General features: G+C 38.5%; 1 protein-coding gene across 1 annotated transcript; it reads right to left on the reverse strand.

Moving 5' to 3' along the window:
* Positions 1 to 208: 208 nt before the first annotated feature.
* cbx4 (chromobox homolog 4 (Pc class homolog, Drosophila)) lies at positions 209 to 5,987 on the reverse strand. Its single transcript, XM_067458399.1, has 5 exons — positions 5,650 to 5,987; positions 5,513 to 5,556; positions 5,128 to 5,193; positions 3,308 to 3,374; positions 209 to 2,017 (listed from the first exon to the last, which is right to left on the reverse strand). The coding sequence occupies exons 1-5, from the start codon at positions 5,716 to 5,718 to the stop codon at positions 734 to 736; spliced, it is 1,530 nt and encodes a 509-aa protein (XP_067314500.1). The 5' UTR covers positions 5,719 to 5,987; the 3' UTR covers positions 209 to 733.
* Between the last annotated feature and the right edge of the window lie 6,039 nt (positions 5,988 to 12,026).

Raw genomic sequence — 12,026 nt, forward strand, 5'->3', positions numbered from 1 at the left:
CAAAATAAGAATCATCCTGTTCAAAAGTTTCCTTCTGGAGCATCAGTGAATGTTTGAACCTTTTTTTAATAGTTGTTTTTGAGTCCCTCAGTCGTCCTCAAAGTGAAAAGATGGATCTCAAAATCATACAGTTAGTGCTGGAGAGGGTTCAAATATGCAAATAATTGCTGGAAAACGAAAGAATTTGATATTTCTGGAGAATGTTGGGCAGTTTAACTGCTCTGCCGTGCGTTTGCCAAAACCATAGTTGCTAACTAAGTTAGCAGCTTTGTTGGTTGCAATGCAATTTCCCATTGCCAACCGACTAAGTTGCTAACAGTTAAGCAACTATTGTTTTGGGAAACACACCCCAGGACGAATAAGGGACTCAAGAACAACCATCACAAAACAAAACAAAAACAGCCGTGGATCATCCGGGTAATGACTCAGTACAAAGAATCAAGAGTATGTTAACTCCATTTATTAAAATCCTGCAAAATTTTTTTTCTTGTGGATTATATTTAGACATCTTTTATGTAAAATATCTTATTTAGGACAGTACAAAATAAAGGATAACACGCATTTATTATGCGCCCTCTTACTTAATTATTCACATTTTCACAGATTCTGCAAGGGGTTCACAAACTTTCAAGCACACATATATCTCTCTTCAGGAATGGCTATGATCAGTGCATCTGAAATCAATCCTCTTTGAGCTGGTTCAATGAATAAATGACAGTCCAACGTATTGTGGTCATTCTCCTTGAACGTATTCCTTAAAGGTCACGGTTAAGCAGTTCGTAGTGATATCTGTGATTATAACGTTACCCACAAACGGTTTCAAATGGATGTCCGTTTTCTCCGCTTGCACTGAACTTCCTGAAAGCTTCTCCTCTGTAGGAAACCGTTTCACAGTTTTGGTTGGACCACAGCTCAAATCCATTGGCTCCTCGGGAATGGTGTCGCTAAAGTCATAACTGTACGCTCTGGCGGTGCGACTGCCTCTGAAATGCAGGTTTATAGGTTCTCTCTGAGGGGAAGAGAGCACGGTGTTTGGTGCACTGATGCTCCTGTAGCTGAAGAACTGCTTACAGTTTCTCACGTCCTCACTGGGTTCTGGCAGGTTCCTCTTAAGGGGGTTTGTGCTGGTGTCAGTGTGGGATGGGGAAGCTTTCTCTGCTGCCATGGGTGAGGAGTTTGGTTGGTCGCATATATCTGTCACTTTTTGTCCAGCCTCTGTAGGCGTATCTCTTGGAAGTTCAATATTTTGGAGGGGCTTTTTATGAGGACATTCACCAGTAGAAGAAAGATTCCTATTGTTCTCAATAGAAGCATTCTCACCGCCTTCTCCTTGATCTGCTGTTTCACCATCAGACAGATTGTCTGTATTAATCAACGTAGACTCCTCATTGTGTCGCATTTCCACTTCAGAAACATCCCTGTTTTTAACTTTGGAAGAATGCACACCTTTGTCCATGTATTTGCTCATTACAATGACAATTCGGCCGTTTTTGTTTTTGTTCTTGATTATTTTCATCTTACTGCTGATGCCATTAGGAAGTGCAAACTCTTTGGCGGTCGTTTTGAGTGCCCGCTCCGCTTTGTTAGCATTATCCGGCAGACCCTTGAGCTCGATAGACAGATCTTTCACTTTGCTCAGGCAGCCAGTGTCTTTGTTTCGAATCCACTTCTGTTGCAGGGCTGGAGGGAGGTTCCAACCTTTGTTGGAAGGGTCTTGACCCTTGATCTCTTTGGGTCCCGTGAGTGGCGTGTCATACATCTTGGGGTCTGGCTGGTAGTGATGATGCTTCTTGCTGTTCAGCTGGTAGAAGTGTTTCTTTTTCCCGCTCATATGCTGCTCGACGGATATCTCCTTGAAGCTGGGCTGGTACTGATGGTGTTTTTTACTGTTCAGCTGGTAGTGCTGCGGCCGCGAGCGGTGGATCTGGACCGAATCCACTTTGGGCTGGTTCTCTTCATCCAGCGATGTGTCCTGAAGACCACCCAGGATGCTTGATCTACGAGCAAACGCAGGAAGCTGGAATAAAGAGACGATATTTATTGACATCTCAAATGAACTGGAAGTTCATCATTTGTTATTTATTTTACAACACATTTAGCTTTTCTCTAGGGGTTTTCATAGAGTGTATTTATTGGCATCCATGAACAACCTTTGGAACCTTTCCATTGCACAAAAGGTTCTATATAGTGGAAAAAAAGTTCTTTAGATTATTAAAATATTCTTCACGCTAAGAAAATGGTTCTTTTGAGATCTCGTCACCTTGGAATTATAAGGTTCTATCTGACGTTTTTTTTAATCAAAATTAAGTTATTCTATAGACTTATTCTGTGACAACTTATTTACAGGTTCAGTCTATGAAGTCAAACTCTCTTTCTCACAAACTTTCTGGCTTGGCTTTATCAAGACAACATCAAACTTTGTCTACAAACTTTTCAATCCACACTGATTTCTAGAGAGAAAGCCATTTTACCTGTCCCACTTTCAGTGGAAGGAAGTCCACAGAACGTGTATTACAGTAGATGCTTTCTGTCTAAACCTTTAACGGTTCCTGCAATTATGTTTAATTACCCACCATTATCCTACCTAAAATTAACATCATGCACTGGACAAAATATTTAGCACTGCCTTTTACGCTTAACTTGAACAAGAAAATAATATTTTGCCCTTAAATATGACATAGAAATAGAAAGCATTCAATTTCACTTCCTCATACATGATGACACATTGTTAAAACACTCATTTTATGTTTTAAAATATAAGTAAACTGTATGTTTCTTAAAAATTCTTGCTTCATTTAATGTTTTGCTAAATAGAACCTTATAATTCCAAAAGGAAAGTGTTTTTTATTTTTAATTAGGAGGTCTGCATTTAAACGGTTCCAAAAATCCCCATTTAGAAATGTTATATTGCACCTCATAATTCCAACTGTTCACTGAAAGGTTCTTCTTTTCGAGAACCAAAAGTGGTTCCTCTATGGCATTGCAGAAAAAACATTCCCTTTTGGAACCTTAATTTTAAAAGTGTAGGTAATCTTATATTATGAATTTATGTTTTGAACTTGCAAACACCATTCTTATGAATATTTTATCGCTAAAATCAACTACAGATGCTTATGAAGTTTTATAGGACCTCAGTACATTAAGATGCATGCAGACAGAAAGGAGCCATTGGAGCACACTTATTGATTCGTAATGAAATGGAATTGTTATTCAGAACATGCACAGAAATAACCTTTTGTAAAAAATATTGCTAACTTATGCACTGACTGGAAGATAAAAACTGCATTTGGGATAAAATCTGACGTACCTGGACCAGGGGATGTTTGGGTTTTGGTCCTCTTTTTCGATATCCCACCATTTGCTCCTGCCTTTCTCTGAAAACAATGCATAAAATATATTTAAATCCACAGTTTTCAACACAACATACTTGACATTCTCAAAACTGTTGGGTTTTGAGAACGCTTCAATGTTAAAATGCTTAAAGAAACATTCATTAATCCATTCATGAGTAGCAGAACCATTATTACTCTTAAAAATAAAGGTTCTTGATTGGCATTGATGGCTCCACGAAGAACATTTAACATCAACGGAAGCTTTCCATTGCACAAAAGGATATTTATAGTGGTAAAAGCTTCGTTAGATTATTAAAATGACCTTTACGCCAAGAAAAAAAGTGGTTCTTTTAAGAAATTTAGGGAACCAAAAATGGGTCTATTGCGAAACCCCGTTTTATTTTTAAGAGAGTTCTTATCAACAGTAGCACAACATTCAGATCACAAGCCACAGACAATCTCTTTGATCACCCGGTTACAACACAAAACAAGCGTACCTCAGGTAACATGACACTCACACACTCCTAGCGCAACTAAACCAGAGTGAAACATCTTGCGAAAACTGCTATCTTAACTTAACAATTCACTTCCTTTAGATTCTGGAGTGCTTTGATACCCATTCTGCATTTATCTTAAGAACATAACAGGGGCTAGAAGGGTGTGTGTGAACATTTTAAGACCTTTGACACCGCAGATTAGATCATAGAAATGAGTGTCCACTTGTGAGAACAGTGCTAGTGATGTATTTTTCATATATAAATGTATGAAATGATTTGACCTAAGCTGATCCAAAACAAAAGTTGCTTCAATGTGTGCGCTTAAAGTAGCATTGTTCCAAAACCTTGATTGAAGACAATATTAAAAGTTAAAATGAGGAATGTCTACAATTTTTGCTAATTTTGTGATTGCCAAAGTTACAATAACTATGTTCTTGAGTGGATAGAGGGTTGTGGCCCCCTAGTTGAGGGGTTTTCAAACTGGGGTCCGGGGAGCCCCAGGGGTCCTCCAGAAGGTTGTAAGGGGTCCCCAGAAAATTTTCCAGAGAATTAAAAGACAAAGCAAAAAGGGAGTCTACCGAACAATCTAATGGTTTCATTTCTAATTGTTTATCTCCTTGTTTCCCGTATACATACTTTTAAGATTTGTATATGTTTGCTTGTATCTTTCTAGTGAATTTCTCACTATAGTCCCCTTTATTTCGCTCACTGGGTTCTTAACACGGCACGTAAGCTGCTTACATAAACCTACATTATGAAAGTTGCTTAAACAAGTACATTTTCATTGAAAATGTTTTTCTTCAGGTTAATACATACATACAACATTAAGTATAGCCAATTTAAGTGTGGAAACAATGTTGTTGTATTTATGTCACACTTATTATTTATCTAACAATTAAAAAAAAATGTATACATAGAAATATATAGATGGATTTTAGGAGGGGAGTCCCCCATAAAGGTTCCTCATATTTGGGGGTCCTTGGCATTATGAAGTTTGAAAACCCCTGTCCTAGTTGACAACCTGTGCCCTAAGACTGACAGGAAGAACATTTAAATCGTAATTGGTCAATATACAATGGCACATTCATTCTGTAAGACTTGCACTGGTAAATAACAATGGGGTGTTTCCAAAACTGGATAAAAGGCAAGCTTCAAGAGAGTCTTTGTAGCAGCCAGGCAGCCCTGACCCATGGGGCTCTGCCATTAATCTTCAGCCACACTGTGCAGGGAGTTGGCCCCGCCTCCCGTGACCATATTTGGGCATTACCACAAGTTCAGTTATTCGTCCTCCATCTCACCTGTTTTGGAAAGCGACAAGAAGGCGCGGATCGAGAATATTTTCCTCGGGTTCCCATGTGTTATATCTGTAACATTGACAGGAGAAATATGATAATGTATAAATCACATTTAAACTCAAGGCATGTTGCAATATCATAAAAATGTTAAGCAGATCAAAATGTAAACATCCGAGCAATAAATACACGATTTTACTACATAAATACAGTAAAACGTCAGTAGCCTACGCTGGCAGAACGATATTGGCTTGTGTAGATTTTTGTGATGGAATCCGTAGAAAACACCCCAGCGCGCGACCAATGTAGGGTTGAAGAAGACCAACATCGCGCGGCATTTACTGTAAATGCTTCTAAAACAATAACGCATATAAATTAATTAAACACTTACTTGGCTGACCATCCTCGCCACTTCACCAGATACTCGATTCTGCCCTGAAAAACGATGCAAATGTGTTGGCACAGTACAGGAAAAACAAACATATCCTCCGCACCATTTACGGTAGTTCTAGTTCGCGACAGTTTTACCTTCCGTAGGCGCTTCTTCTCGATGCCCTCCACCGCGAAGACATGCTCCCCTACGGCAGGTAGATCCATGCCGTCTCTGCCGCCCGTTTGAAGCGAACGAGCCGAAATAAAATCTTCGCTGCAATGCTTTTCAGTGCCTCGCGTTCTGCCACCGCCGTGTCCCAAGATTAATTTGCCCCCTCCTCTTTCCCTCACTCTCTCCCTCGTATTCGTCTCCACGTTAAGCGGCGGGCACTGGAAAAGCTCGGTGGTGCTGCTACTACAGAAAATAGTTCATGCAATAATAAGCTACGGCAGGCGCGTGACGTCAGCGCGCGAGGAGGGGGAGGTCGAGAACCGCCGAATGCAGAATATAATGCTAAGCGCTGTTTGCTCGCTGTAATGAGGAACTTGGAAATGTGTATTAATACCGACAAGCTTGCTTTGGTTTAAAATCACACTTTTAATATCTATCTATCTATCTATCTATCTATCTATCTATCTATCTATCTATCTATCTATCTATCTATCTATCTATCTATCTATCTATCTATCTATCTATCGATCTATCTATCTATCTATCTATCTATCTATCTATCTATCTGTCTGTCTAGCTTAATAATGCTGTTTAAAATAACCCAACGTTTTCTATCTATCTATCTATCTATCTATCTATCTATCTATCTATCTATCTATCTATCTATCTATCTATCTATCTATCTATCTATCTATCTATCTATCTATCTATCTATCTATCTGGCTTAATAATGCTGTTTAAAATAACCCAACGTTTTCTATCTATCTATCTATCCATCCATCCATCCATCCATCCATCTATCTATCTATCTATCTATCTATCTATCTATCTATCTATCTATCTATCTATCTATCTATCTATCTATCTATCTATCTATCTATCTATCTATCTATCTATCTATCTATCTATATCACTTAATAATGCTGGGTTAAAAATAACCCAACGTTTTTCTATCTATCTATCTATCTATCTATCTATCTATCTATCTATCTATCTATCTATCTATCTATCTATCTATCTATCTATCTATCTATCTATCTATCTATCTATCTATCTAAACGGTATTAAGTCTCAAAATCACATTCAGTTGCCATCCATTTCATAACCAAAAGATTATTTTCGATCTATAATATTAGAAATGTTGTACAGAACATCACCGACTCCAATGCAATCTAACTTGAAGCAATGGGGTGTTGAATCCATTTTTGGGAGAGAGTGAGAGGGAGAGAGAAAAAAGAGAGGGGTATTTTGCCCCTTAGCAATACACTTTACATTGCGCTTCTTTATGGACCATGCAAAACGACTCATGGAAGCATATAGCGACAAAACACACACATACGCCTCTAAATCCGTCCTGTAAACGAGCTTCTATAGGCACCTCAGTTTAACGCCAGTAAATTAACCACTCGTTTACGACTAGCATATAGCCTACAGTAGATGAACACATTAACACCTTACGTATGCTGTTCTATCGCCTAAAACATACAGCGGAAATATGAGATAACATTTAGCAGCTGTGGATTTTAAATTACATTCCTTGAAACGTAATATGTATAGTAGCCTACACCAATTATTACACCTTTATCGGTATATTTTTCTTTTACCAGCGAATAAAATTCAGCAACTAAAGGGTTAAAATGAGGTTGGCGTCAACAGCCGATTTAATCTCCATATATGGTCATGAAAAAGAAAGAGCAAATATATCGCGTTCTTGCGGGTTTATTACATTTTCTGTACATACAATTTGAAATATTCACATAAAACGCACTATGCTGTACAATATATTTGGACAAAATGTGTGTTTTGATGAAAATATACTGATCGTCGCGCTGCATTGCTCTCCAGAGAAACACACCCTGCCTTAGAAACGGAGTGGAAAACGATTGAATATATTAATGACAGAGACAGATTGCTCTACACCTGCTAGACTTCCGTATTTTATTGTGTGAAAGGTATATTATGTTAACATCGATGACAGACTTATGAAGTTTAATTTCTAATAATATGAGGTTAAAATTGAATCCTATAAAAATCATAGCAACCCTGCAATATTGTGTCCAACACAACATAAACCAGTAGGCTACAATTTCTACGGTCACATTCAATATTCATCTAATTTAGTCAACAGCTTGCAGTAGCCTAATTATCTGTCTTTTCCCCCTAGTTCTAGCTACTGCTAGAAGAATCTAAAACACATATACAGAGCTGCACACTTTTATTCAAAAAATGCAGTGTTGTACTTTTTTGTTCAATACATTTTTTGTCAGACTTAATTTGAAACCATTCTCTCATAGGCTATATGGCTGTTCATACATTCATGTGGACCATCATTATTTGTGTTATCAGACAGTTGTCTATCCACACAACTATACTTAGAAAGGCTGTACACTCTTGGGTTTTTTTTCTACCCAAATTCTGGGTTGAGCCTTTTGGGGTTTTCAGTGTTTGGGTATTTTTTATGTTACCCAATTCCTGTGTCAGACATAACAACCCAGTGATTGGGTAGTTTTTGTGGTACCAGCTCCTGGGTCAAAGATGTAACAACCCAGGGGTTGAGTTATTATTATTCGCAGGCTTTTTGTGACCTCTTCAGGAGAGAGCAATGCAGTTCCGTCAAATTGGTGCATGTTTTTGGTAAATGGTTTGTAAACATTTTATTTTATCTATAAATTTGTTATTGTGCTGTAGGATATTTATGCAAAGCAACATACAGGGACGCGATGTGAGTCACCTAAACAAGTTTTGCTTGGTCTTTTTGTGTTATGGAAATGCCTGTTGCCTTGCATAAACTGTTATGATTCTATTAAAAAACATACCAAATATAAATACTTAGAAATGTTAGAATATGTTCTCAGAGCCACACACTGCGTGTTTATGGACAGGTTTTGGAGCCAGTCACAGCATATTTCAGCTACGAGTGCGGCGGTCAGAAGTATATAAAAAACTCTAATTAGTAAAATTAACCCCACGTGTTAGTGTATTTACACCGCCCTTGGGTTTATCCACCCATATTGGGTGGTTTTCAACCCAGTGTTTTTTTTAAAAAGCAGTATGTCAACTTACACTCATCTAAAGGATTATTAGGAACACCATACTAATACTGTGTTTGACCCCTTTTGCGTTCAAAACTGCCTTAATTCTGCGTGGCATTGATTCAACAAGGTGCTGAAAGCATTCTTTAGAAATGTTGGCCCGTATTGATAGGATAGCATCTTGCAGTTGATGGAGATTTGTGGGATGCACATCCAGTGCACGAAGCTCCCGCTCCACCACATCCCAAAGATGCTCTATTGGGTTGAGATCTGGTGACTGTGGGGGCCATTTTAGTACAGTGAACTCATTGTCATGTTCAAGAAACCAATTAAAAAAGATTCAAGCTTTGTGACATGGTGCATTATCCTGCTGGAAGTAGCCATCGGGTGTGTACATGATGCTAATAAAGGGTAATAACATCCCCCACACCATTACACCACCACCACCAGCCTGCACAGTGGTAACAAGGCATGATGGATCCATGCTCTCGTTCTGTTTACGCCAAACTCTGACTCTACTATCTGAAGGTCTCAACAGAAATCGAGACTCATCAGACCAGGCAACATTTTTCCAGTCTTCAACTGTCCAATTTTGGTAAGCTTGTGCAAATTCCTTCCTATTTGTAGTGGAGATGAGTGGTACCTGGTGGGGTCTTCTGCTGTTGTAGCGAATCTGCCTCAAGGTTGTGCGTGTTGTGGCTTCACAAATGCTTTGCTGAATACCTCGGTGGTAACAAGTGGTTATTTCAGTCAAAGTTGCTCTTATCAGCTTGAATCATTCAGCCCATTCTCCTCTGACCTCTAGCATCAACAAGGCATTTTGACCCACAGGACTGCCGCATACTAGATGTTTTTCCCTTTTCACACCATTCTTTGTAAACCCTAGAAATGATTGTGCGTGAAAATCCCAGTAACTGGGCAGATTGTAAAATTCTCAGACCGGCTCGACTGACACCAACAACCATGCCATGCTCAAAATTTCTTAAATCACCTTTCTTTCCCATTCTGACATTCAGTTTGGAGTTCAGGAGATTGTCTAGACCAGGGCCACATCCCTAAATGCATTGAAGAAACTGCCATGTGATTGGTTGATTAGATAATTGCATTAATGAGAAATTGAACAGGTGTTCCTAATAATCCTGAGTGTGAATCTGCTGTATTTATGAAATAGTATTCGAATAATACCATGACATGTTTCTTAAACTGAGATTTTATCAAATTATATTTTCAACTCAAATGGAGATTTTAATCCCTTAATGGTGCTAATGAGCATTTGGAAAGATGAAAAATAAAAAAATGGCAGAGACGGTGGCTCTTTTCAATGTAATGTAAATTCCTAAAATTCCTTAAGTAAATTATTTTCATAGGTCAAAGTAGGCTAAAGGACAATACCAACATGGCGGATGCAATTCAGGTATATATTTATACCACAACACCTGCATACACATTAGTCTTGAAGTCAGTTTTATCAAATTCAGTGCGTGCACAGAAATTCAGACACGGCTCATGATAATGACCGTGACCATTTCAAGAGCTCTCTGGTTGGCAGCAAAAGACAGTTGACTGGATAGAAACCTCTCAAAGAGATCTTAAACTGTGATAGTTGCAGAGCTTTTCCATGTATGGAAACTCATTCACAGAACACCCAAAATAGGGGTTCCACTTATTGAGTGCCATGGCACCAAAGCGCTAAAGAAAGAAAGGGATTGAAAGAGAGAGCAGTGTCTGCCAGACTATAAGTGTAGTCTCCATTGCCCAACCAAGCGTCGCATTTATCCGGCTATAAAGGGTCATGGAAGAGGATTGGTCGAGGGCTGGAAGGGTATTAGAAAATGTTAAGAGGGGCCTACAGGCATTCTATCTCAGCTCAGTGGGAGCTCATTAAGTTCTGGTATCCTAATGATCTGATATCAAAAACGGCATGCAATATGAAAGAAAATTTAAAAAAAAATCAAGAAGTTATAATTCCTTTCTTTACAAGAGAGCTCTAAAATGTTGCTTTATTTAATGGTAATCAAGATGTTCCACATAACAAGCCTTAAGAAAGAAGCGCGATTACATCAGAAAGTCATTTCCAATTTACTCTTTATAGCTGCAAACCTTTCGCATGCAGTCAGAATGCATCCGTGTAATTTTCTCCCAGTGCTGCGAGCTTCAACTTCCATTATTTTTCAATTATTATGTGATTGGTCAGATAAAATAACGTGTCTCGGCTCGTTTTCTGGTTGCACTTTAATCTAGTCTTCTATCAATTATCAAGGCGCTCTCTCTATGTCATTGTCATGCACATCGCTGGTAGGAGTGCGGGCTCATCAGAAAGTACCATGGCGCGCCGCTCTTCTACCCCCAGAGCACACGAAGGGGGTTGGGATTGTCGGCAGAGGGGGAGGGGGCCCAAAACAGACAGCGGAGTTCCCCAGGGTGAAGAGGGATCCGTCAGGACTGCGGTGGCTGACCTGTCAATACTATATCACGCACTGAAGCATGCTCTCGTCACCATCCATCTACACTAACATTTCTGAAATACAGTACATGTAAGTGAAGATATGTAAAGAGAGAGAGGACAGCTGATTTTGTGATGGCCTAATCCGCATCAAAGCCGTTGTGCAGCATTTGGAAAATAATTCTGCCAATTTTACACATATCAAAAGTTCTTTAAAGAATATTTTTTTCATAGTGTCAAGATTATTTATTTAATCATCTAAAGAATCTTTGTCCACTTCAGAGAAGCTTTAGTGCACTGGAAAGGCTCCATAAATGTTAAATGTTCTTTAACCATTGGTGTCAATAAAAGAACCTTTATTTTTTAAGATGCAGCAATGAGTTTAAATGGAGGCTATTGCTTAAAGGGATTGTTTATCCTAAAATAAAAAAATGATGTCATCATTTACTCACCCTCATGTTGTTCTAAACCAGAAGAAGGTATTGTATAAAATGTCTCAGTGTTTTTTTTGTCCATAATGAAAGTCAAGGAGGTTAAAAGTGGAGCATGAGCTTACACTCTAAAAAATGTTGGGTTAAAAACAACCCAAGTTGGGTTGAAAATGGACTAACCCAGCAATTGGGTTATTTTAACCCAACGGTTGAGTTGTTTTAACCCTGTAATTGGGTTGTTTCAATTCCGTTAAATGTTGCTTAAGACAACCCAATCGCTGGGTTAAAACAACCCAATTGTTGGGATGGTCCATGCATTTTCAACCCAACTTGGGTTGTTTTTAACCCAGCATTTTTTAGAGTGTAGTTTGAGAAGAGATATATATATCTTAAATGTTTTTACATTTGAATTGCTCTTAACTCAAATATTTGAGCATAAAATAAAAATCTGCAAG

This window comes from Pseudorasbora parva, chromosome 2 (assembly GCF_024679245.1).
Source record: "Pseudorasbora parva isolate DD20220531a chromosome 2, ASM2467924v1, whole genome shotgun sequence".
Lineage (NCBI taxonomy): Eukaryota > Metazoa > Chordata > Actinopteri > Cypriniformes > Gobionidae > Pseudorasbora > Pseudorasbora parva.

Bases quoted from the DNA above. Each gene is read 5' to 3' on its own strand.
- cbx4 (XM_067458399.1), bottom strand. From the start codon at position 5,718: ATGGATCTACCTGCCGTAGGGGAGCATGTCTTCGCGGTGGAGGGCATC. The intron at 5,194-5,512 runs GTAAGTGTTTAA...TCAATGTTACAG, and splicing joins TGGCGAGGATGGTCAGCCAA to ATATAACACATGGGAACCCG. The intron at 3,375-5,127 runs GTGAGATGGAGG...CATTGTTTTCAG, and splicing joins CTTGTCGCTTTCCAAAACAG to AGAAAGGCAGGAGCAAATGG.